General features: G+C 35.1%; 1 protein-coding gene across 2 annotated transcripts in view; it reads left to right on the top strand.

Annotated features, from left to right (window-relative positions):
• spock3 (SPARC (osteonectin), cwcv and kazal like domains proteoglycan 3) overlaps nucleotides 1–26,779 on the top strand; it is a 114,057-nt gene extending 87,278 nt beyond the window's left edge. For both annotated transcript variants that reach the window (XM_088636212.1, XM_088636202.1), the window contains 5 exons: nucleotides 8,887–9,003; nucleotides 13,232–13,453; nucleotides 17,083–17,145; nucleotides 22,885–23,022; nucleotides 24,138–26,779. In XM_088636212.1, the coding sequence (XP_088492338.1) occupies nucleotides 8,887–9,003; nucleotides 13,232–13,453; nucleotides 17,083–17,145; nucleotides 22,885–23,022; nucleotides 24,138–24,301 (704 nt within the window). In that variant the 3' untranslated portion in view covers nucleotides 24,302–26,779. The remainder of the gene's footprint in view (nucleotides 1–8,886; nucleotides 9,004–13,231; nucleotides 13,454–17,082; nucleotides 17,146–22,884; nucleotides 23,023–24,137) is intronic.
• Nucleotides 26,780–27,485: the final 706 nt, after the last annotated feature.

The following is a 27,485-nucleotide window of genomic DNA, read 5'->3' as shown; positions in this document are numbered from 1 at the left end:
TTTCATTTCTTAGTACCTGAACCAAAATATGTGTATTACAGCATTTTTATGCATGTTGTTAACATACATCATTTAAATTCCTGGATAAATTACAGTAAGTTGAAAACCTTACATTAAGTAGCTATGATATGTTTTTGCAAACGTACAGGTCATTTCGTTTCTAAATGTTGAATTATAGAACTTTTTTACATTATCTGTATGGTTTAATAGCATACAGTATATTTTGCCTAAATCCACAGCGGATGTTTCTTGTAAGAGAATGTTGCATACATAACACAATTAGAGTGCACTGTGCTATAGCGCATATGGCTATGATTTTTAAAATTTCCTGCTATAATATCAGAATGCTTTATCCATGTACTGTACATAATAACATTGTACCAGATGCCTATTATCTACTTTGGTTGTGGACCAGGGTAATACTTCGAGCTTACAGCTTGTCCAAGGTCATTCATTATTTATACTATTAGTAATATCTTCGGTAAAAACTTTGATGCATAAAATATCCCTGCATAATTAAAATATTTATGATAAAGGTGGTAGGTTGTGTACTTTTGTCCAACAGAACAATCTTGCTTTTATAAAATATACTGCCTTTTTAATTTTTAACGATTAACATGCTGTAATACACTGTTTAAATTTTAAAGTCTAAAGAGTATACAACTTAAATTCTTAATTGAATAAAGATTGTCCCTCAGCAGTGATCAGGATTCTAAACCGGCGTTTTCTGGTGACAGCTCAAATGCTGTACAGGAGAGGTTAACCTTTATTAGCTCCACCTGGCGGTTTTACAAGGTGATTCCGGATACTATTAACACTATCTAATTTGCATACGGTATGATGCAGTATACTGCGACACACCCACCATGTTATACTGCAGCATACCCCGCTTGTTTTGAATGGCTGCATCTGTAAGACCATAAATATCTACAACAAAAGCTGTAATATTTTTTAGCCGTTGAACAGAAATTACTGGGATCCAGATGCACATAAACTTCAATCTTTTCTCTTTACTCAAAGTAAAGATATTTCTATCTATAGTATTTGTTTCTGTTAAACACTAGATAACTTTAAAAATCCAAGAGCTTTGGAATTTTATAACTGGAGATGTAACAAGGTTAAAGCAATCTTGAGCTGCATTAATAAGCCTGATATTTGTTTAATAAGTGCTGCATTTCAGACTTGAGAAAATGGCACCGTCATCATAATTTTTTTATCTATGATCTATCATTCACTCTACTGATTTAATGAATATCCAGACACTGATAAGAAGCAAACAGATGGTATAGTACGCTTTCATTTAACTATTAGTTATTTTTCCCCTGACAATACAGTGGTCCTAATACACATCTCACAATACTTAAATGCATAAGCTTGACAGGACAAGATGATCAAAGGTGAACAATAGGCGAACTTACTGGCATCTAAAAGATTTTCTGACTTACATTTCTCTTAATTACCTATCTATGTCATATATAAATCCTGTGTCAATCCTTTTTAAAGCTATTACCAGTCATGCACCATTTGTATGTTCCATCCTCTATGTCCATCATTCCTTTATAGTCTTGAGCTCTCAGTAATCTATGAGAGGCATTTTGAGAAATGCTAAATGCTGTCACTTTTCAATGAGTCTTTCCTTTTTAATGGTCATATCAAAACTTTCCTTTTTGCATCATTATTGATACTTTTGGTGAATACAAGATGTTATCTATATGGTCTCAGTGATTTAGCATCTCCCATTTTCCTTCAGCTTCAGCAATGCACGCGTTTGTAACTTGTACAAAACAAATTAAGAAAACTAGAAGCTGTGGGGATACTAAACAAAGACATACAGTGTATAGTCTATTTCTGATCTAAAACATGTTTACATATGTTGGCAATTGGACCTCTTATGCCGTTTTAAGCTGTACATTTTTGTAGTGACATACAGCGACATTTTGTATGTCTAGAAATGTGATGCATTGTCTGTGTTTTACTATCATCAGTGTTAGAAATACTATTCAAGAGGATATGTAGGGTGTCTACTAAAGGATGGAAAGATACAGTTATAACCAGCCTTATTGGAGCCATGGGGCGTTGCTATTTAGTTTATTTCCTCAGTTCAGCTGTCAATAGAAGGAAGCCTTTCTGTACCCAGTCAGAAATTTCTGTTCAGTGACAATACAAGAGAATATTACAGTTGAGTAAGGATAGCAAGAGCAAGATTACTAATTTTCTACCAGTCACAACATGATACTACAGAATTTGCTCGTTAGTTAGAAATAAATCCAAAGTAAACCTAACTTGTTTTCATGTTTCCAAACAATGTTAATTTCCCATTTATTCACATTTATATATGTCACCTTCAATTTAAAATTCAGATATTTTAGACATCAGGTTTTAGAATGTTTGAAATGGGTCAATAGGGACACAGCTATGAATAAAGGACTGTTTGCTCTGTGGTTCTACTGCACTTGGGTGGAGCGATGGGTCTGTGGCTAAGGATCTGTGCCTGTGGCTAGAAGGTTGCTGGTTCAAATCCCGCAGCCGGCAGAGGAATCCTACTCTATTGGGCTCCTGAGCAAGGCCCTTACCCCCAACTGCTCCAGGGGTGCTGTACAATGGCAGACCCTGCACTCTGGCCCCAGGCTCTCTGTCTGTGTGTCTCATGGAGGGCAAGCTGGGTTATGCAAAAAGATAATTCCTAATGCAAGAAATTGTAAAGGGTTAATAAAGTAATGTTGTTATTATTATTAAAATGAGCAAATCCACCATCTCCCCTGCAGAACACACATCACCTTCCAGTTCTAAAGTCAGCCTGGCCAGCCCTAAAGTATCTTGTCAGCTGCTTCAATATGTTTAAATATGGGCTTGCATTCTCATCTCGTTTTATCAGATGCTGCCAAATGTGCCAGATGAAACCACAAATCAAAACGCAGTCTTTGACTACTTATAAAGTTTCAATCTATTTACTGTAATGAAGGTAATATTATTAAATTAATTTGTGAAACAATATAGATAACTATGGTGGAATTTAACTATACGTTTCTATTTATTTTAAAACAACAGTATTTTATCATGTACTGTATCATGTATCACGTATCATGATGATTGCCTGCATTGAAGTTTTATTTACATCTTATAATGTATTTTGTTTTTTATTACTCTCAGTGTTATTTTTGCTATTTGATTACATGTGTTTGGAATCTTGATTTTGCATCATGAGCATTTGTAAGGGACTTTTTTTAGAAGTTTACATATTGGAATTGTCTCACTCTCATCTACCACCAAGTGCAGCACTTGCCTGATGGGAGGGCACACATTCTGTACCAGTTTCTCACTGTACATCAAAACAGGTGGAGAAATTAGGAATTATTTCAGATGAACAAATAATTTATGTGGGACTATACAGTATATAGTAAACCAGTGTTTTTTATAGAGTTAGCCATTACTGCAAATATAGTCATCACACCACTTTAAAATAGGGGTCTCCAATCATGGTCGTAGAGGGCCAGTGTTTTTGTAAGATTTGTGTGTCTCATCACCTTCCACAGTATGGTATCTCACCACGGCAAGCCAAACGTTTTTAATTCTGATCCAGGGGGAAGAGGGACACCTAATTTTACTGTCAAGATATTGCACTCATCACAGAGGTATAACTAGAGTTCAGATAAAAACAATGAGAAGCCGTTCTGAATAGTCAATGATGATTTTATTTTTGTCCATCTTATATTGAATTTTGAGTCAATGTGGGCCTCATGTTCTGTTCTGAATAATGCTTTGTTGTAGTATCAGGCCCATACAGTACATACTGTACATGACCAGAAATTTTCATGGCAAATTAAATGAAAAAGACAAGAAAATCTTAGCATGTGTTGCACATTTACAATTGCTGGTGTTTTTTGATTGGCAATAAAAACAGTGCCAAGACTAAAGAAGTTAAAATATTATACATTATTATTCAAGTTTACTGTACCTGCCCATGTAACCATTAGTAAACAGTGATTTTGTGCCAAAGGAATATAAATTAACTTATTGTTGTTCTGTTCACACAGTCCTAAAGTGACATGTAACATTTCCCTTACTACATTGACATTAATCACTTATTATGATAACTTCTGAAATCAATGAAAATGGTTTAGCAGTAGAAATCTGGATTATTACTGTGTTTGTTAGAAAAAGAATTTTAATCACCTTTTCTTGCTGACATTATAGTAGATTTTAGTGAAGCGGGAGTTTGTTTATTTTTGCAAATGCATTCTTTTTCATTCCAGAGCTTGAGAAAAAAAATAATTCTAAAACAGCCTCTGTAACTGCAGATCCTATCATTGGGCAACTGGGAATGCTTCATAGCTAAAAGAGAGAAGGCAACGTATGATAAACTCTGCATTCATTCAAGTAAACAGATTGTTCTCTAGGGAAATAACTAACAGATTTTCTGCATGTTTTCATTTCACTTTAGGATCAATTACTTTGTATTTTGTTAGAACAACTAACATACTTCATTGGCTTTCATTTCCTGTGGAAACAGTTAATTTTTGAAAGAGAAATCTTTTCTGGTCTTATCTGTGGAATCTGCAGTGTTAACCTTATCAATTATTTTAATTATTAGTAACAATGAAAGAAAATCATTAAACATTCAAACTTAAAACTGTCTTGACTTATAGTCACTACTTTCTCCTCTTGCATAATTTAAATTCAGAGCTTAGCATAAAAAGGTAACCGTGTGGTTTTGTTTACAAAGTCTCTTTGTAGGATCACAACTCAGTTTCAAGCTTGTATTTGCTTTTAACAGCTATAGCTGATAATGATAAATATTGCCATGTATTTATGAAAAGGTAATTTAATTGAAATAATTTTACATTTTATAATATATTAATCATAAACAGAATTGTATATGGGACATTAAGCCTGTGCCAGTATGATTAAGGATCTGCAGATTGCCAGTATGGTTTATGTCCCATTTGTATTAATTATCTCAACACAAAATAACTGAAGTAGAAAACTCATTATGTGACAAACTAAGAAATTGGAGAGATCACGTGACGTGAGAATATGGTCGACTCTCATTAGCCTACTCTTGTACACTACTCAAGACTTGATTATAGACCACCCTTCTGTATAATTTTCTCTGTCCTTGATAAGCTTTGGCTCAAGAAGACATCCAAGAAAAAAAGAGTTCCTCAGGCAGCAAAAATATGGGAAGTGATTCAAACAAGAGTCTATTCAGGTGGAGCTGACATAAGTGATCAAGAAAGCTTTTTCTGCCCAGAGTGACATTATCTGCAGAATGGGAGCATACTGTAAATGCTGGCTGAGTCTTTGGGTCTGTTCAGGGAACAGCACATGCAAACAGCACAGTCCAACTATCAAACAGGACTAACTGCCTTCTTCACTGTCTTCAGATGTTTGACAAATTTCAGGACAAACTAAAAGAATTCAATAAGAGACTTCAAACTGCCTTCCTGTTAAAGTTCAACAGGTTCTTATATGGGATGCCCAGAAATCCCAATCAAAATAATAAGGCACCACCTCAGTTTCTTTGTAGATTATTCTCAGGCAACAGCAGCCAAATGCATAGCTTTTTTCTGTGGTGAAGGCCAGATTATGCCATGTGGAACTGGGAAGTTTCCAGGGACTCAATTCTTGAATGGAATATGCAAGGTCACAACTAACATGTAGTCAAATTAATTCAAAGGTTTTATACAGAAATCTGTGACATCTTGGAAGCAGGTTCTGATTCGTATTTTAATGCAAATTTAGATTAATAAAGATAGAACAGAAAGAACATGTTTATTATGTGTCTCCACTGCTCATTTACACTCTGGAGGCGACAGGGGCTTTTGTCTTTATACACAAAGCTCTGGAACACCATACCAAAGGAAAGCATGGATGTGGCTACAGTGAGTGTTTTTTTCACTCCGTCAACATTAATTCCCAAACACACATTAAATCAAATGGAAAGACAGATTTGTATAACACTAAACAACTAGTTGTATTCTCTTATTATTGAGAATATTTCTTGTCTTAGTTTATGTTAGCTATACAGTTGATACCAAACTGAAAAAAATTGTCTAGCTTTCGTCTGTTTTTCTAGCATCTGTTTTTAGTATTGAGTATACTTGTGTAAAAATATAAATAAAAACTGTTCATGAACATTTGTTTTTAGTTTGGTGAGGAGAGGGGGCTCTCTCCTGGAGGAAGGGTTTTATGTGGCGATCTTTTTAAGAGATTTTTTGAATGCCCTAACTTTACTGCCGTTGAATACCCTAAATCTTCAGCAACTTAAAGACAGTTTCTGTCTCTTAAGCTCTTTTCAGGATCAGAACTCGGTGCTTATGTTATCTCTGCCTTTGCACTTGTTTTTTATACATCCCTATCTGATTTGGATTCACTTCAATTTTTGGTCCTGGAACATATGCAGTTTAGACTACTTTAATAAACATGTTAGTTACCTTTAGAGAAAGTAAATAGATGTTGCTGCTTCCATATAGGTGGAACAACAGAGCTAGTCTCTTCTCTTTAAACTCACCTTGTCAGGTTCTCATATAAACCAATGGCAATGAGAGCAAGAAAAAGGGACGTGTATGGTTGATGAAGACATACTGTATATACTGTGTAGAGCACATTTGTATTTGGCATCTTAAAACCATAACTACCAATGGACAATTTAGCTATCTACTGTATATACAGTAAAAGTTATTTGACTCCTCAAAAATGTCCTCATGGGTCTTACTTACCCCTTCTCTCTCACTACGAGTGGCAAGCTGCGTTTTACATGATGTGGGAGTGTTTTCTGGATGGGTCTCTTCAACATTATTTACCATATAGTAGTACTTGGGAAAATATCTCAGAGTTTCTTTTGTCGAGCGACGACTCGTCACTCGATTTCTCAAGCAGAAGAGGTGGAGGTGGCATTACCACTGCCAAGCGGGTGGTTGATTGTGCTGGTGGTCTACATATGGAACTCTCCAGTGGGCCTAGGAGGGGACTGGGGGCCTTCAAGGCTGGACTCCAGCGGCAAACATCATCATAAATACGGCCATCTGAAGGGGATTCTTAGGGTCCTCTTGTGCTTGGGGAGGGAGGGGGTTGCCACCTGGGTTGGAGAAGGGTTAATAGACAATGGGATTGTGCTATTGTACTGTTTCATTTCCCCAAAACAAAAAGTAATAAAAAATCATTCGAAATCAAGTTGTGTTGTTCAGACATTATCTATTTTCAGTTTATTATTTCCTTATTGCCTTTATACTATAAACCTTTTGTAAAGTTGCCTTTTACAAAAGTGCAAGAAGCAAGCTATTTATTCCTCCACTTCTTATATTTTCTAATAATATGTTTTGCAATTTGAAAGTTATTTATGGATATGTAAAGCTTAATTTGTACTATGTGTTCTTTTATATTAGAATGCAGAACAAACTAAACAGTTATCAACTGAAGAACCTCTGTATTTTTTTAGTAATCATCGTATTTCAAGAAAAGATTCTTTTTTCTCTTTAGTTTATTATGTTTTTATTATTGCACACTTCCTCTGACACTGACCATTATTTATGTCTAAGTATTTTGGGAAATTTTTTCTTCCTAATGTTTTTTATGTATCTATGGAAAGGCATTGTACTTTAAAATTATATGTCACAATATTTTATATGATACAGGTAATGCATAATACTGTATATATCACAAAATTGTATCATGTCGATCTAGATTTATTTTACTGTTTGTCACATTAGTATTGTAAGTGGAATTGTGATTATGTAGATGGTCAGAACTCATACCATACCAAGTTCTTACATACTTTTCTTGGTGTTTATAGTCAAGCTTTATTATTCCCTGGGGGAAATGAGGGTTAAAGGAACATAATATAGTTGTCTTATAATTGTCTTCCAAGTGGGACAGTCACTGGCATTATCAATATAGGGACTGGATTTATGTGGAGACAACATGATAAGTTAATTAACATTCAGCTTTTTTTTAGAATTCTAGATCCCAATAAAACATTTTAATTTCTAAAGGATGTTTCCCTTGGTTAGGACACAGTGCTAGTACAGCAGAAGAATGATAATGTAAAACAGTAATTATAAGACAATTATAAATTAAAATAATACTGTTATCTCTGTGAGCCAACAGAACAATAGGCAATACAATTCAAAGCACAGAATTTTGCAGTCTCAGCAATTACACACAGCAGTTCAAGAAAGTGAAGATTTCTAAGGTCTTTCTTAACACAAGCAAGAGGAATACCCGACAACAGTTTGAATATTCAAAGTGCAGGTAAATGTGTAGTAATCTGAGAGAGATTTAAGCAAATACAAGAAAAGCATTACAGAAAAGGTACTTTTTTAAGAAACACTTCACATCATGTTACAATCATATCATAATAGTGGTTTCCCCCAGCATAGTAATATTGTCATCCACAATTTACATATTGCCCAAAACAGTGTATCCTACTGTATTTACTGTAACTGACTTCTGTGCTGAACTTGAAATTTTTGTCACATTTTGTCTGGCTCTCCTGATCATATTGTATGAAGTTAATGTAATGTATACATTATACTAATCCATGTTCCACATATAAAAATAGGCAAGTCCAAGGGATTTATCAAATACAGATGGGGTATCAGTCAAAAGTGTCATGTTGGTAATGGCACGTCAGTCCTTTGAAAATGTAGCATGGCTTTGTTAAACAGGGGTACAGGGTACTGTAGTACCTCTGTCATTTACACAGCAAGCATTCACAAATTCAATTAAAATGGGACCAAGTGAAAAAATTCCTGATATAAAAAGAAAAGGCTTGTTTTTGGATTCAAGATAAAGGGCTTCATTAATTTCCATTAAAACTAACAAGATCATTAGGCTTCATTGACTACTGTTAAATTGGCTGTTTCAATAATATAACTCTTCTAATAGCTTGCAGTGACATGGAGCTCAGGGAAGTGGTCAGCAGGTTGAGAGACTGGTTCAAAGTGCTGCATGAAAATGGAAGCCAGAACAAAAAAGTCAAGATCCAAAGACCGGAAAGGAGTCGTGAGTTTTTGCATTTATTTATTTTCTATAAAGAAACTGTTTTAACTATGTTGTACTATGTTGTAACTATGATCTGTCTCTGCATTTGTCTCTGCATTGGTACAAGCATGACACATATTTGATGTAACATGTGGCATTATGATGGAGAAACTAAAGCTACTTGTACCGCACATAGCTAGTTGCATTGAAAGCTACTTTCTTAAAATTAATTTGTGCTTTTGCAGATGCTTTTAAATTGCATTAAATAAACAGGGTTAGTGCTAACCTAAGTATTTTATTTTCATAATAATTAACTGCACATGGCTGTCAAGATTGATCATCTGTTAGCAAAAATTCTTAGTGATGTATCTTAGAAGTACAATTTCAAAGTAGGACTCTGACAATTGTTTTTGTTTAGAATGAAAAATGTCCTTGCTGTGTTGCTGTGATGTTACATGTTTTACATATGGGCAAATATATTTCTTTAAGGTAGTTTAAGACTATCTTTAACATTGGCACCAAAATACTAAATACTAAAATGTTTTAAAAGGTAATTTATCAGTGGGATCAAAAATATGTCAATTTACTTCGAACTCGCTTATGTTTTTTTTAATTCTTATAATTTAGTAGATATCAGAAGCTTTATTCCAAGCCTTTGTGACATTACAATTTCCATCTCCAACAGTCTTCACCTCAGCTTTCAATTCCAAGAAACAGTAAATGTCAGTTGTTGTTTTATTCCTGGCTAATTACTCATATGGTATATTGAATATCACTTTATAATTAAATTATTTTTAACACATAACTGCATCTACATAAATGTCGGTTTCTAGACTTTTTAATTTATTTGATTGAATTAAAATAGCAATTTTAACAATAATAACTTACATAATACCATGTACAGTATCTTCTTTTAATTGAATCAGTTATGTGACGATAACATATTTCAAAACCATGGAAAAAGGAGGAGAATAAAGGAAATAAAGGAGACTTCTTACTGAAGGAGACTCCTTCAGTTTTGCACATAAATTATTACTGCTGATGTAATTCAGGGCCGCAAAGTACGTGTGACTACCTTCAAGACACACCCGCTCCAATATTAAGACCAGCTGGCACTGCTGGAGATCCATCCACAGCTGATGCCAGCTGGTGTGCCAGCTGGTCTTGATACTGGAGCGGGTGTGTCTTGAAGGTAGTCACACGTACTTTGCGTTGCGTCTCCACAGCGAATTTTGCTTTGTTTTACTGACGCACATAAGAAGTTGTAAATCCAAAGAGCTTTCTTTCTTTCTTGTGGAGTCACCTCTGCTGTAAGGATGCTCAGCAGGCAAATTTTGAGTTTTGCTTTCTTGTTTTGATGACTTACCTGTGTACTTCCTGTGTCGTGTTTAGTTAGTTTGTTTCAATCTTGGTGTTGTTCTTCTGAATGACAACTTACATCTGGACTGTAAAAGTACAGTAGGTGCAAAATACTGCAAAGCTCATTATTACTATAAAGGCTCATATAAGTGAGACTCCAAAAGTGTGCGTGTTAAATAAATTAGATACTGTAGGTATTTTGATGAGGATGATGTTAAAATAATGTTAAAATTAGTTTGAATAGTTAAAATAATTACCTCCCTGCAAGTCAATTTTAAGTTTGTGGCCACATTTGTGTACTGCTCCTACCCACTTATCACCTCCTAGAACAATTGTGTGTCACCTGCTTTTCTGTTCCTGGATGTTGGCATAACTGCTTCTCAGAAAAACATATGGTTGATTTTCTGCAGTTAGTTCAGGAGAACTACTCCAGTGGTGGGGACTTGATACATTTTGTTCCAAGTTATTGAATGAACTGAGTTTGGCAAACCAAGATTTTAAAAGCTGTTGCAGACTTCATGATAATGTGAAAAAAGACATCCATTTGGAAAAAAGACATTTCTTTGGAAAAAGTTTTGTCATTGGTGATAATAATACAATCCTTACAACTAAATCATAGCGGACTGTGACAGATATGTAACCACTGGAGTTTTAAATGGTACTGTACCTCACCAGTTTACTGGTTAACTTGCTTAAGTGGTGCGAAAACATTCCTACAAGTTTGTTAGTTTCCAAAATGAGTTTGGCTAACTTAATGTTGCCTTCTGCACATACAGCAGGAAAAATGTTCAGTACATCTTAAAGGGTAAATTATCATAGTCGGACTGTATGTGGAGGATTTACATTCATCTGCAGAAAAAGATATACTGTAGAATCAGTTTATTTAAACTTTTGTGACAATCAAGGTTGTAAAACAGTTGCAATGCAGCTGCTCCTAATTTGTCCAGGAAATGGCAGCTAATTTATATGAAAAGTTAAATTAAAATCACTTAAGTAGCTTGCTACTCTAATAGATTTAAGCAAGATACTCCCCAACACTATTATAAAATTAGGCAGTTAATAAATTAGTCTTCTCCTCGGCTTTCAATTCCAAGAAACAGTTTACATAAATGTCAGTTTATATACAGTACATATTGTTCCTGGCTAATTACTCATATATTGAATATCACTTTATACAGTAATTAAATTCTGTTTGATATGTAACCAAGTTTACGTAAATGTCAGTTGATATATTTTTCATTCATTTATGATTTGCAATGTAGCTATATAAAGTGCATTCAGGTTTAAACTATAAGAAAAGAGGGATTCCGGATTTGCTCTGCAGACAAAACACCTGGATAAGCATAAATGAAAGACCTTTAAATCCACAGGTTAATCTAGCAACTCTTACATAAATTCAAAGCAATTTTTGATGGTTTATGAATTTATAGAACCATTCATGCATTGCTGAAAATGAAATTTGTTTTCCATCCGAAAATGGGATAATAAAAAACAAATACCTGTAAATCTAGGTCACACTTTAGTGCTTACTATAAATTCTACTTTTCCATGTTATCCGTTCATTGTGGTGTCAGAAAACATTGCATTATTTCACTTGGACTAACCCTGTAAAAAAGTGAAAATAATCATACAGGTTAATATTATTAAGAAAACTAAATGAAAATATGTGGTGGCTTTGGCCTAAAAAGAGCTCAACCACTGAGGATATTCCAAGGTGTAGTAAAATCATAACACATCTGGGGCAGAATAAGGCTTTGGAACATCAGATTATCAGGAATATGTGAATGTTGTTGTTGTTGAGTAATGCCAAAACAAGAAGGAAAAATAAGGCATTTAAACAAAACCAGTATCTTTGCATCGGTACAAAACATAAAACCTACATTCAACTCAATTGCTTCCCCTGATCCAGCTCACTTTCCAAACACCAGTGATCCTGTATCAAGGAGATGGAAAAAAAAAGTGACTGACTCCTCTTGGAGTGAATTTAGAGAGAATTAAATTCAGCTCCTTTGATATTTTCTCTCATTTGGCTCTATGTGTAGCATTAAAATGCCGCATCATGATGCATTTACTGCAAAATGGGATTTGAATACAGGTGAGTCAGTAGACATGAGGGTTTTCTGTATAAACTCCTTCATGAATGGTTTCAGAAAAGCTGTTGTATGCCTGTTCTACAGATACAGTATGTTTCAGATTGGTATAGTTACAGTACAATTTACTATTTGCTTTATGAAATTCCATATTATCTTCTTTGTAAATGTAAAAACTGGGAGGTAAATGTCAATGTGGATAAGTTATAGCTTTTAGAAATCATTTTGCTGGTTGGATTTTTGCTTCTGAGGACCTGGGTAATATTGAACCACTGATGTTCCTGAAATCAGACCAGGTGCTCCTGTTTTCATCTTTGATCGAAGTCCTCCGTTTTAATTTCATGTTTACGGTGTTATGGACATGTATTTGGCATTGTATGAACGTCAAAAGAAGAATTGTGACAAGCTGACCTCCAACTTCAAGTTTGAATTAATCATTGCATCACTAAATCCAGACAATATCATGTATAGTACAATTATGGAAGATTATGGAAGAGAAAAACGTAGAAAATACTGGTTTGTGATAAAGAAGACAGTAAAAAATCAAAACCTAAAAAGATAAAAAAAACATTTGCATATCTTATATTTTTTATGGTTTTATCCATCACATCATCATCATCATCATAAACTGCTGGCAAAGAACTCCTAAAACATTTTCTAAGACTGAGTGTCCACTAACCGTGTTTGTATCTAATATATGAAAGGGTACGTAAAAATGTGTTTTGCTGGCAGAACCTTAGTTTTCCTATATATTTTCAGTATTCCTTGCATTAACTGTGACACTTTTTTATTGTTTTTAGGCTTTGATACAAGTATTTTACCTATTTGCAAGGACTCTCTAGGATGGATGTTTAACAGACTGGACACAAACTTTGACCTTCTGCTGGATCAATCAGAGCTTGCAAGTCTATACCTTGACAAAAATGAACATTGCACCAAGTCATTCTTCAACTCCTGTGACACTTACAGAGATGGTCTGATATCCAATAATGAATGGTGTTCTTGCTTCCAAAGACAACAAGGTAAGAAGGCGTGATTTACAATAATATTTTGTTAATGATATTATTAAATAGTCTAAACAAGCTTAATTTACTGGGAAATAAACTGTATACTTTTTGTCTGTGAAACAAATGGTATATGCATACAGTGCTCTCCAAAACGTTTTGGGACAGTTCTAAAATGTTCTCTGTCACACAATTTGGAGTATGCTGTCTCATGCCCTGTGTTGCTAAAAGGAATACAATGCCTTTGTCAAGCCCTTTGCAGCCAGAGGGTGCTCCTACTCTGTCCTGTCCCTAGTTTCCTGTGATTTGCTGTCCTTCCGGTGTCTCTCTCTCTGGGGCTATATATTTCCGGGTCTCTCATTCACCTTCGCTCAGCATTGACGTTCGGATGTCCTGAGACCAGCCAGCACCAGGTCGCCCCACGTCCGCTGCCTGAGGGCATTGGTTTCTATACGACTCCTGAACTGCTGAGCCCGGGCTAAACCCCCATTCCGCCGCTACACATATGGGTCTTTTTCCGCTCTCCTGCCTCTCCACTGTTCGTCCCTTCCAACATCCTTAACTTCATACAAGATGTTAGTTGTTTCTATACATTTCTACTGCTGCTCACCAGCTCCAGTTTCAATTTCTCTGTGCTCGCCATTTTCCTAGCACAGCAGGATTTGGAGATCTGACCAGGGTTCACCTCCTACAAACTAGGACAAGAACAATTTCCTCACCAGCTCTACCAAGACATTGGTCTCTCTCAGCCATTCTACTCCTTGCAGCTGCTGTGTTGTCACCTCTTTCTTCCAGCTCTTCAGACTCCACCTTTCCACAGAGCTCAAGATCAATCAGTCACATTGCCCCCACCTCTTGCTTCTTTCTTTGAAATCTCTATGTACTGTACCTTGCTGCCCAGAGATTTATTTTGTCCTGCCGGGAATTTTTGGTCTTATATTGCTACACTGTCAGCCTCTCAGTGCTTTGTAAAGCATTTTGTTGAATTTCAGAGCTTGTATCTCCTTGTATTCTCCTAGCAAGTGGTTCCCTATGCTTACCTTGTCACGATCGCAAACCCCTCCTCTTAAGGGCGCTCCTGCCCTTTCTTGTTTGTTATTCATCCCCCGCACCTGCTCCCTGTTCCAGCCCCTTTTCAGTTCCCCCTTTAAAAGCCAGATGCTGACACTATTCCAGGCTCTGCTCTGGTTTCCGCACCAAGCGAGTCTGGGACCTGGATACGCCTGCCCCCGTTAAGGTTTTAGTTTCTGTTCCTGTTCCCGTTCCCCCCACCGGTTGCGACCCGGTTCTGGTTTAATTGTCTGTCTTGGATGGATCGTCTGGCTTTGGACTTGTGCCCTGTTTTGGATTTCCCTTGTTGACTCATCTCTGGATTGTTTGCCTCGGCCACACCTCCCCCGACCACCAGCACTCCATGGACACACCCCCCTGTTTTCATTCCTGTCTTCTGGATGCCTTTTTTCCCAGTCTTTCCACTTTCTACCTTGGATTGTGTCGTCTACATTGGGTCCGGAAAGAACTCTTCCTGACATACCTGTTCCAGCCACATCGGTAGTCACAAGCAGCCAACAGATTAATATGCCTGCACATCTCCTCCAAGCCAGATACTCCATTCCCTCACTAAAGCTACCTTTTTCACAACACAGTCATCACTCTCGCTATACTTGTTTAAAACCTTAGGACAAAACACTCAATTCACTACAGTCCTCCAGAAAAGTATATTTAGGGTAACACAGAACAAACATTCAACTATCTCATTCCCGATTATTGAGTCAGTTCTCCCTTATCATTGTCCTCTAACAAATTCCATATGCTTTAGTACAAGGTTATCTTAAGCACCACACTTCCTGATCAATGTAAAGAATGGGACATCCTCCAGTCTGTCATTCCAGACTTCACTTTAGCTTTGCCAGTCCCATGTTTTTCAAATATCTGTAGCAGTCTTGCCGGCTTGCTTCTCCACCATGGGGGATCGACAGCATCTTCCAGGAGCTGCCAAATACCGAGGTCCTATTTGTCGGCTTTTCACTTGTGGTTTTACGTTCATGCATCACTGTAGGGTGCACTCCCTGAATCTTTCAGTCCCTCCTTCTAAGTCCATTTTATCACACCTTAATTAAAAGGGATTCAGTACTATCTTCACAGGAACTGTACAAGTCAGTAATTTCAACCCAACAAAGTACAGAAGCTCCAAATAATGTTTTTCTCTTATTTCAAATACTCTTACAGTTATGCCAACATCCAATTTCAATACCCCTTTGGGACGTTAGAAATATTTATACCATCATTCACCCCAATTGAGTTTCCAGTTTAAAAGTCCTTTCCACCTTTTCAGCTTCAGATAGGCTGCCATTCTCTTACGCAGGCAAGCTTTGCCATATACTTTATACTTATTCCTCCTTCTCTCACTTTCATTTGGATCTAAACAAACGACTGAAATCATTTTTAATAAAAAGCATGACTAATAAGTGGAGCTCCTTGTGCAATTAAAAACAAATGGGTCAATTTAAAAAAATGATAGTGTTGCATCTCTTATTTTAAAGCAGCAAAAGTATTCGGACAAGTGGGTCACAGGTGTCTCGTGTTGATCAAATGTTTGTTGTCAGTTACTTAGGCTCTCATAAAAGTAAACATCCTATCATCCTGTTTCACTTTGACTTCAGCATTTTGTAATGTCTGTAGTTCGAAACCATAATGAAAACAAAACTACCTTTCTGCTCAAAGAAAGAAAAACTCAAAAAGGACTATACCATAACACATTCGGCATACTAAAAATAAATTATTTGAAATACATTGAAGAAGATTGAAACCGCAGGTATAATTACCAATCAGCAAAGACTGGGTCGGCCAAGAAACACATCTGCAGTTGATTACAGAACAATTATCACAGCTGTCAAGGAAAATTCTAAAATAACTTGGCAAAATCCCTAACAGCCTCCAGAATTCAGAGGTTAAGGTATCAAAATCCATCATTCACAAAAGACAAAGACTGCAAAATTAGGAGCTGTGGTTATACCACAAGATGTAAAACTCTCATCAGCACCAAGAATAGAAAGACCAGGTGAGATACAAAGATGAGGCAAGCGAGTATAAATGTATAATGTACTGAAAGGTTATACATGTACTTTTGAGAAAGGATGGATTAGCTCTAAAACACTGGCATTCTTGTCTTGATTGATGATGTAATTTATGATGGCAGCAATATAATAACTTCTGAAGTTAACCAAAACCTTTTGTCTGCTATTGTGGGAGAGTATGATTCCATATGTATTAGATTATGTTTCAATATGCAGCATGACAATAAAGCAAACTACACAGAAAATGCAAAAAAAGAAGTTAAACATTCATAATGTGATCTCAAATTAAATAGTTGGTTTGAACACAACATTTTTTTCTAATATCCCAAATATACTGTATGTACGGAATTACTCAAAATGTATAAAAATAAGAACAATATATTTGTATTAATTTGATTAATAGAAATTGCTTGACTGTAAAGCAAAACATTACTTTGAATATTACAATATGACTATAATACAATAAATCACATGCAAACAATACAAATGTTAAGAATATCAGTTTTCAGTTTTTCAGTTATTTTTATGATGGGAATGCATTTCATGTAATGTTTTAAATACCTTTTACAGACCCCCCATGTCAGACGGAACTCTCCAGCATTCAAAGACAGCAAGCTGGAAAGAAATTCCTAGGTAAGGCATACATTGGTGTCGGTATTGCAAGTATATGTAATTTTGGTTAAGGAAAATAGCAAAAACAAAGCTAAATGAAATGATTGCAACAGCTTTACATTACTTAATTAAAACTATTCTTTATTTGTTCTCATTTATCTTTAATTTTTAATTTTTAAAATAATTTTTAATGGGAAATTATTTGTTTCTTTGTTTGGATCACAAATTAGAGACTTTTGAAACAGAAATTGACATTACAAGTGTAGTCAGTCCAGCCATTTTGTTACTTTAAAATAATTCTAAATAAATGTATTTGCTTTGTTTTGTTATGTACCTTTTATGCATTTATTATTTGGATTAATTTTGTACACAATGTCATTTTTCCTTTGTACTCTACCTATTCGGCTTTAAATTGCATATACTCTTGTATTATTTATGTTTACACTTTTGCCTTTTGCTGAAGTAAAGGGAGATTTTGTAAATGCATTCTGTTTTTATAAATGTAAAACCTGCATTACTCATATTACCTAAAAATATCATTTAATTGAAATATCATATGACGCAGCAGGAGAAGTGGATTGAAAATGATTTTTGTATTAGATAAATTATTAGATATCTATAATGAAGGTTTGCCTTTATACTATCATACTTTTACTGTGGTGTGCCTTGCATTTGCTCTGCTTTGCTATGGTTTTGTTACACTAGAGCTTGGCGAGACAATGGTGTGCGAGAATTCTTGGTGCCCAACAATGTTTATTACTAGTATTCCAGTTTTCCACAGTTTATTCATTGTCCAGTAACACATACTGTAGTTTAATAAAATAATAAATGAAACTAAATCAGCATAAACCAAGAAAGGAAATCTAGCAAAAGCTAAGCATGCAAAAAGCACCATGATTAATTCACTTTAGAGATGTTTTGTAAAATATTTAAAATATTTAAGATGCAGAAAAGTGAAACCAATGACTGAGTTCTTATAGTGAATCTATACTGTTTGCAGTTTTTATGCAGCTGATACATCTCTAAAATGTAACCTTTTCACTCCAATTTTGCTAATTACTCAGGTTACTCAATTTCTTTGCCATTTACCTGTCAACTGATTTACACATCATGGATACCAATGAAACTCTATAACCAAAGAACATATTCAATAAGTATGCATCAGATTATCCTGACCAGGAATTGAATACAGGACCTTCTGGGTGAGAGGTGCACACTTTACCACTGTACCAAAGTGTTGCTGAAAACACCTGAAGAAGGCTCCACCGCCAAAACTTTTGTCTCTTTTCTTTTCCTTTCAGCATGGAATAAACCTTTACCTGTTTCTTTACAGAAGATCATGCTGATTAATTAAATTACGTATTGAATTTGTGATATTATTATCATGCAGTCTGTTACAGTACCATATAGTACTCATGTTGTGCACTGCCAGCAGATGAAATGGCTTTTTTTTAAATGAAATTTTATGAAGGAATGATCCTTCTAGAGTGCTTTGTACTTTTCTAGCTCAACAAATAAACTTCACATAGTCTGTTTTAAAATGAACCTTGAGCAAAACTTTTCACAGAAACCAAACAAGTACTGACAAATGTTTTTTCTGCATGAAATCATTTGCTTAAGTCACAGAGGTCTGACTTACAGCACAGAGAAACTAGTGACATTTGAAATGTCCAGTAGCCCTACATGCATCCTGTAATATCTGGTGGGATAGTGGGCCATTGGGGCACCATATTGTGATTGTATGATGCAAAAATAGTTGCACTGCATTCTTAAAGCTCACTTATGTGTTTTTATGGTCTAGTTAACACAAACAGAAGCACACAAATAGACTTGAAGCATAGAACAGGATGCAGAGCCTCATGTTCTTTTGTGCTACACATGCTGCAAGTCTAGATTGCAGCATTGATTACATGAGTGTGACACTAATGTGACACCAGACAGACGTCAGAAGCATAAAAAAGTATCAGAAAGGAGCTAGTGTATATTAGCCTTTGATATGAAAATGTATTGATCAATATATTGATACATTTTGTATTACATTAATACATTGTAATACATTAATACATACTGAGTCTATAGTCAGTTTTACTTTGGTCATATGTAAGAAACGTTCACTCATCCTTTCAAGTATGTAAAATAACATACTAATACACATCTGTTTTAATCACCCGTGGAATTAAAAATGTAATGATAAATTCAAATCCAAAGCTTAATTAAAGAGGGAAAACATTTTCACTCAAGTCTTTCCAATAAAATAGACAGTGACAGAATTAAGGTTCAAGGGGCTGCGTTAGAAAGAATATGTAAAATAGGAGCACTGTATGAAAGTGAGATAGTCATTACCGAATTTTCTGCAACTGCAGTGAAAAGGATTGTCACATAATTGAAGATTTCTGTTTGCGTATGGAAACTCACTTTTATACTGTACTAAGCTAAATCACTGTTAAACCTGATGAGGTCTATAGAAATAGTCTACCGAGCTGTGAAATGCCACTTACACACTTTGACACTTTGAGAAATGAATTCCATAGATGTGCTGCCCACACAGTTCATGGGGACAGCATCCAAGGAGAGCTTATTTTAAAAAGGATCAAACAGCATTAGACCCAATACCTGATGGAAAACGGGGTAATGGGAATCAAAATATCAGGAATTAAAAGTGAATTAATGACAGCTCTTTTGTATTCTTGAATGTCGGAACACTGCAAAGATGGTTACTTTATAAAGGGAAATAGATTTGCATTGCCACCCACACCTCATATTTCAATCATTTAAAAAAAGGTTTGGTGTATAGCAATTGATTGGAGAACTAGAAAATGTGTTGTTTCATTGGACATTAATTAATTTTTCCAAATTACAATACAGAGAAGCTACACTGTTTCTTGAAAAGAAAAACATATCCAGTACAATTCCAATATATCCAAGTATGTCATCTATCCAAATAAATACTTAAATGCATAAACATGCTTCTACAGACTACTTTGCAATTGTGTGAAATTGCAAGGAATTATATTTAAATTTTCAGTAAAGCAATTAAAACTGTTTAAATTAATATAGATGAATCAAAGTTATAATGCCTGAAATGTTATTTTTGTCCTTTATGATGTTTTTCTTAGTTTATGTTTCATACAATTTTCCATTTTTTTTCTGTTTATCTAAAACAAAAGGGTTATTTGGATATATGAAAGTTTATGGAATTTAAAAATGGACCGAAAGTTCACATATGTGATCATCTATATCTCAGTGGACTGTAATTATTTAGAGATACAGATATTAAAAAACCTTGAATAAAATGGTTTGAATATTTTTTTAAACATCACAAATCTCAAACCACCAATCATTTCTCTATTTTATCTCTTACCTATTTGCAATATGGAATTGTTACAAAGTTATAACAGAAATTCAGGAGGAAGATTAAATCCTATCCCTCACACTTTTGCTTGAATGCATATAAACATCTTGCACTCTGGACTTCTTGTAGCACATCTCTCTCGTACGAGCAATATGCATCTCGTTTCATCACAGACAGGTGTGTCTCACGCAAAATAATAGAAATGCACAAAATAACTGATATAACTAAATCACAGTCAAAAAGGATTCTTACATGTGTTTCATATTAATTTTAATACTAATTACCAATAAGCTCCTCTACAAAATGAATCTTAAAATCAACACTTTAATATGTGAGATCTAACAGATTTTGAATGAGGTCGAATAGTTGGTGCCCGAATTGAAGGTGCATCAGTCATTGAAATAGCAAAATTATTTAAAGTGTCAAAGGGAGCAGTGTCGAAAATCATAATGACATACGACAAACAAGGGTAAACAGCATTAGGAAAGAGGTACACGGGTCGCAAGTCAAACCTCCCTGACAGATAAGGACAATACTTATTATGCCTTCCCAATCACCTGATCTAAACACTGTTGAAACTTTATGGGAAGATCTAGAATGTTCAGTGTGATGCAGGTTTCGACCTCTTTCATCTCTCGAAAACCTGCGGCATTCCTTCTTGAAGATTGGTTCAGTATCCCACTTGAATCTGTTCAAAACTTGTAGAGTATAACAGTATTCCAAGAAGAATTTAAGCTGTTCTGAAGACAATGGACACCCCAACTCCTTTATAGTTTCATTGGTGTTTTCATTATTATGTCCACCCTCCGTATATATGTGGTTTTGTCTCTCCCCAATCATTATTTTCACTATCCACTACAGAAGCCACCAATTGCTGACTCCCACTCCTCCCCATGGGTGCAAGCACATGGAGTCAGCCTGCACCAAACACAGGGTTCCTCATTCACCCCTGTGCTGTCTCTAGTTGGCCCTAGGGAGCTAAAGCTATGGGTTTCACACCCATTTACCCCCCCTCCACCTCCTTTTGGCTGGTGGGCCTTTGACTCTTCTCCCTCCCATGCCTCTAGCCACATATATACCACAAATTCCATCTTTTTGGGGGGATTCATCTTGAAATTGGTTCCTAACTAAATTCAGCAAGTATCAATCAACTCTCTTCTTCATCGTCCTCCATCAGGACCAGAAGCTCTTCTAGTCTCCAGTCAGTGCCTTACGCCGCGACACACACAGAGTTCCAATCTAAATCTAGATAGTACAGCTACATTCTGACCACCTCTCTTACTGCCTCCCTCCAAGCTTGGCAAGTCACCATGTTAACCAGTATAAACATGACGACATTGTCGTAGCTCACTTATATAGATGGAAACTGGAAAGGCAACAAAAACCCCGCTCACCTCCACCTTCCACTTCTACAAGGGTATCTCCATGTTACTCCTTCTAGGTCAGTACAGTCTCCCCAGTCACAAAACTCCAGACTGAGTGAAAAACCAGTATCCATATTCTAATGCACCTAGCGTGCCCATAGGGAGGCAATCATTGGGCCAGAATCTCCAGAGATATATTTTCTCCCACGGAGAGTTTTTGTTTTCCTCTCGGCCATGGGCCTAGCAGTTGGTTTCCCACACTCACCAACCTAGCCGGTCCCTCTGCTACTGCTAGCAGCTAATTCTGCCACCCTTTTGCTGTCTCGCATTTTGGCACCTGCAGCATACGTGCTTCTAGAACATCAAAACCGAATCCACTTGCTCATACAAGCATAAACAACTTGTGTTGTGCTTGTCCTGTCATTTGTTATGTATGCATGCATGCAGTATGCATGTACTGTAGTTTGACCAAAACTTTTACTTGGTTCCAGCAGAACCACAGCCGAATGCGGCGTCTGTATTTTTTGGGGTTTCCTTTTTGGGGGTCCGAACAGGTCTTACAAACGACGCCTAATATATCTGCATATCTCATCTCTCTCTTGCATTTATTAGGATCTAACCCAACTACTGAATGATAATTATTTATCAGTTTAGCTTACTGCTACTGTAAAGGTACATCAACTGTACTTCTCCATCCTATTGGAACTGCATAGCATATAACATGCTTTCCATGAGCTCCATACCACTTTACAAAATGTAGGCAATATGTGACTTTTACTGTGAAAACACTTAAATCACTAACATTGGGTAAGATGCAGATATCACCAATGCTTAGTGCTCAGTCAGTTATGCACTTAGAATATAGAGCTGCTAATATATTTTAATTCACAGAATGTAAATAACTACTGTAAATATTAAATGTACTGTATAGAACTATTGCTGAATATTGAAATATTGTATATATATATAACATATTTTGCTAGCACATGAAGCTAGTCTCTGCATTGTAACATAAAATAAAAGACTACAAAAATTTATCCCTAGGGTTGTACATACCTTCCTGTGATGATGATGGATACTATACATCTACTCAGTGTCATGGAAGTATTGGTCAGTGTTGGTGTGTCGATAGATATGGAAATGAAATAGTTGGATCCAGAACACATGGACCTTTAGACTGTGGTATGTACATATTTTAAAACATGTTCAATACGTGGGTATGATATACAGATCTTTGCCCTTAATATGATGTTCCTCTTTGTGAAATTACAAAATGATGAGTATTTTACATTAGTATTTTAATCAAAACCTGAATGCTTTAGACCTCTAAGGGTAGGATATGTTACAATAAAAGTCAGGAAAAATTAAAGAGATAAAGATTAAATTTGTTGATTGCATAAGCATTCAAAGCCTGGAACACAATATTCAGAGAAAGCACCTTCAGCAGCAAAAATAGGTGCAGGTCTTTTTGGGTACATTTCTATGAAGTTTGAAATACTTCATAGAAATGAAAGTTGAAATGATTGGAATCTACTGAAGATGATTGGATTTGTTTTTTAATCCATCCATTCCTTTTCTAACCACTTTATCCAATACAGCCTATCCCAGGAAACAACAGGTGCAAGGCAAGGTACATCCTGGATGAGATACCAGTCCACCATGGGGCACACACATACACAGACATGCACACACTCACATCAGGGCCAAATATTAAATTAACTTATTAAAACTATGACATTATGAATAGTCAATAGACCTTTGGCCTGTGGGAGGAAAATGGAGCACCTGGGGGAGACCCACACAAAGACAGGAAGAACATACATACTCCATGCAGACTACACCCCAGGTCCAAAATTGAACCCAGGACCCCAGCTAAGCAAAGCAACAAATCTAACCACTACGCCACTGTGCCACACTTGATTTTTAATATGATCTAAATTAAAATGTAGAAACAGAAACACAAAACTGCCAAATGAACTATACAAAATTAGTATTAATTTGATTAATTTGAATTCAATAATAAGCTTTCATTCCACAAATAACCCATATAAAAGTATTAATTTATATTCCTTTATATTGATTAACCTTTCATTTGTTACATGACTCGCTGAATTATATGATTTTCACTACAGTAACACCGATCAGCAGTTTCTCCTGTTTCTTCCTGTAATGTTAGACGGATTATATTGACTGGTTTATAAGTTTTTAAAATAGAGTTCGGTTGGATGGTGCACAACTGACTGATGACTGTATTTCATGTTTAATAAACTTATTCTTGGTTTGCCATACTTCTGTAGGGGTTGACGTGGATGCTTCTGGTGACTTTGGCAGTGGACATTTCCATGAACTGTCTGATGACGAAGATGGGGAGGTAGACATACTAAACGATGAAGATGAAATTGTTGATGATGATGAAGATGAGGGAGATGACGAAGACGACGAAGAAGGATACATATCATAGTCCTAACCCTTTCCAAGCTTGTTTTTTGTTCAAATTGCACGTTTCTAAGGCAAAAGTCCCTTTCAGATTACCTACCATACTAACATCACAAAGATTGCAATCAACATGTATACTTTGTATTATTTAACTTTTCCATTGACACTCTGATATTCCCTGTCCTTTTTCCAAATTCAATTCCTACAAGAAGTCGTGCTGTAAGAGCACCTTCTGCATAAAATTAACATAACCAAATCAAGAAGACATACTTGAGATGGCACTCAAAATTAAAAGTGAAAACACTTTCACTTGAAGAGCTGCATAATTACACAGACTCTGTGTTTACAATACATGTAGAAGATATTTTTTCTGAAAACGCGATAGAGATTTTTTTTTAAATTTTTTGTCTGGGCCCATATTTTTTTCCCTGTGACAAATTAATGTTATTATTATCCTTACTTACGTTACTATGTTCCAAGACCTGTATCTAGTTTTCTCTGCTTTATCTGTTTAAGTTCTTGTATTATAGCGGAACAAACCACTTATTACTATAATTAAAATAAGTCTTAAAAAACAGTTAAGACTATTCATGTGCTATATCCACAAAATGGGGGGGAGGGGTTAGTTAAGTGGATATTAGGAAGAAAAATCTGTGTATTGTTAATAGAACTACAAAAATCAACACAGAAGGCGGACGATGTACTTCAGAGTGGAGGCAGTATGAAATCCTTCAGTAACTGATTATTATGACCAATATACTGCAGGCGATTCCACTATAAGTCAAAAATGTTGTTTTTTCATCCACAAACTTTATGTGGAATTCTGTGTACTGTAGTGTTGTTTTCTATAGAAATTACATTTACAGTTTAGAAAGACATTTTTAAAGAGGTATCGAGATTAAATATTTTTGTCTTAAAATATATCCAATTATGAACTGTATTTTTCTTCCGATATATATTTACATAACAATACAACTTGTCGAATGAACTTACAAGTTGAAAAGAATGTTCTCCCTCATCAGACATTGCTCATGAGTTGCTGTGTAATACATAATACTCAATGAGGAAATGCAACCTTGATACTCTCTATAACTAATAGGAGAGCAGAGGTGATTCCTTCATTTTGAAGCTGCTTAGCATGGCAGGTATATGTTTTAAGTTACAAAGGCTTACATTGTGTTGATAAGTTTTAAGATGTACTGTACCATGTGTTGTGGCTATCACTAAATCTAAAACTTATGTACAAAAATATCAGTTATAACGGCAGTTATAACTTGACACAAATTTTCTGTTTTACTTTCTATAGAGCAGCACCCAATGTCTTGGTATGGTTCTGCATTTGTAGACATACTGTATTCCAGATACATGGATCTTACAGAGAATACCTTTCAGGTTTAAGTTGTTTTTAAGAGCAATCAGAAGTTGCTGTGAATAATGAGATATGTATATTAATTAGCTGTTTCACAACATTAGAAAGCAGAACTGTTGAAATAAATCTGTCTGTAGCTGCTTCTTATATGCAAAGCAAAATTGAGTCTCTTTACACTTCTGATTTTGTAGTCTTGTAAAATTGTCAGAGCTAAATGATATTCAAATATCCCATATATACAGATGTACAAGTAGTATGTGTGAGTGTGTGCTTGTGATCATTACTCATACATAGTTCAATAATGACAATGTCTTTTTCTCATTTTTATCAGTCCTAAATTTATCAATATAAATGATTCAAAATAAGGCATTTATAGATTTTTTTTAATCATGGTACTTAGAGTTTTATTACTCACAAAATATAATTTTGACTCACTTTTAAATTTCTTTAACTAAATGTCTTTTAAAGTTTAGCTGTCACTTTCCCTAACATACTAAAGCATTTTATGATTAAAATGTGAAACTTATCTAGGTTCCAGTAAACACAAATGCACACATGAATACACGTAATCCCTTTGTTTAGTTGTATAAACATAGCTTTTTCAATTTATGTATTCTTAGTTCCATAAGTAGAGGCTGTAAGGTGCCTTTTGAAGATATAGGAATAGAAAGAAGACAGCATGCTTTATGAGACTAGATGTTAGGCTGTAGAAAAGCACACAAGCTGTTCAATTGCTATGACTGGAAATGTTTTCCTATTAATTTGGTTCTGAGTACATAATCTGCATTATACAGTTCTTATATTGCATAAAACAGCTATTTATATATAGGACATTATTGTAATTGTTTTTAATTTTACCAGCATGTAGTCAATTTCATAATCATGGGAACTCCAGTAATTGGGTGCTTATAGTTCTTGTGTGCCCGTTTGAATGATTCAGCTTGTGTACAGTAATTTGTACAACTGGCTTTTACAACAATGGAGTCTTTCTTTTTATTTTATTGTTTTTTGTTTGCATTTAAACAAGGAAAATCATTATCTCATTATTAGTATTTTTCGGTACAAATGTTGTTCAGAAATTGCATTTTTATAGTGTATGTATGAGTTGCAGAAATAAAAAAATATTAGCCAATTGCTGAATGGTGCCATTGCATTATCTTTTACCATGTACCATATTCATATTTTGTTATCTGCAATATATTGTTATTGTAAATATTTACTCCAATGATTGATAAAAAAAAGTTTTATTTGTAAAATTGAGCAGTAAGAAAATATCTTCAGTTTCATTTTCATATTTTAGAAAACTAGGCAGAACAACTATTTTTTTTCCAAAAGCGAAACATTTAAGTACTGTATATGAAAATAGAATTAACATGTTGTGTTATTTTCATGATTGTCTGGATTTATGAATGAATTCTTAAAATGTGCAGTTTCTCAGTATATCATTAAAAATGTTTTAGATTATGGTTAGTCACTGCATATGGAACACATGTATCCATGATCCTTTGATAAAGCAAACTGTACTAAAGACTTTTTGAACAAAAGTAATGGCAACCTGATCCAGAAAAATCAGTATTTCTGTTCACATACCCCACTATTAAAACATAATGATAATGCAGTTGTCATGGGGTTTGACTGATACTGTATATTGAAAAACATTAACTGTCAAAAACATATACTGTAGGTACAGTATGTAGTGTCTTCTTTTTTCAAATTAGTAATAAGAGGTTTCCCTGTAACCTTAATTATATCTTTATTCCATGATTCCTTGAAATTCTAATTGATCCTCTCCAGTGTTGTATTACATTATGCTTAACAGTAAAATAAGCACCTAAGTCTT

This window comes from Lepisosteus platostomus, chromosome 1 (genome assembly GCF_059453375.1).
Source record: "Lepisosteus platostomus isolate fLepPlt1 chromosome 1, fLepPlt1.hap1, whole genome shotgun sequence".
Taxonomy (NCBI): Eukaryota; Metazoa; Chordata; class Actinopteri; order Semionotiformes; family Lepisosteidae; genus Lepisosteus; species Lepisosteus platostomus.
Note: the sequence above shows the minus strand (reverse complement) of the source record. Positions and strands in the feature narration are given on the sequence as shown.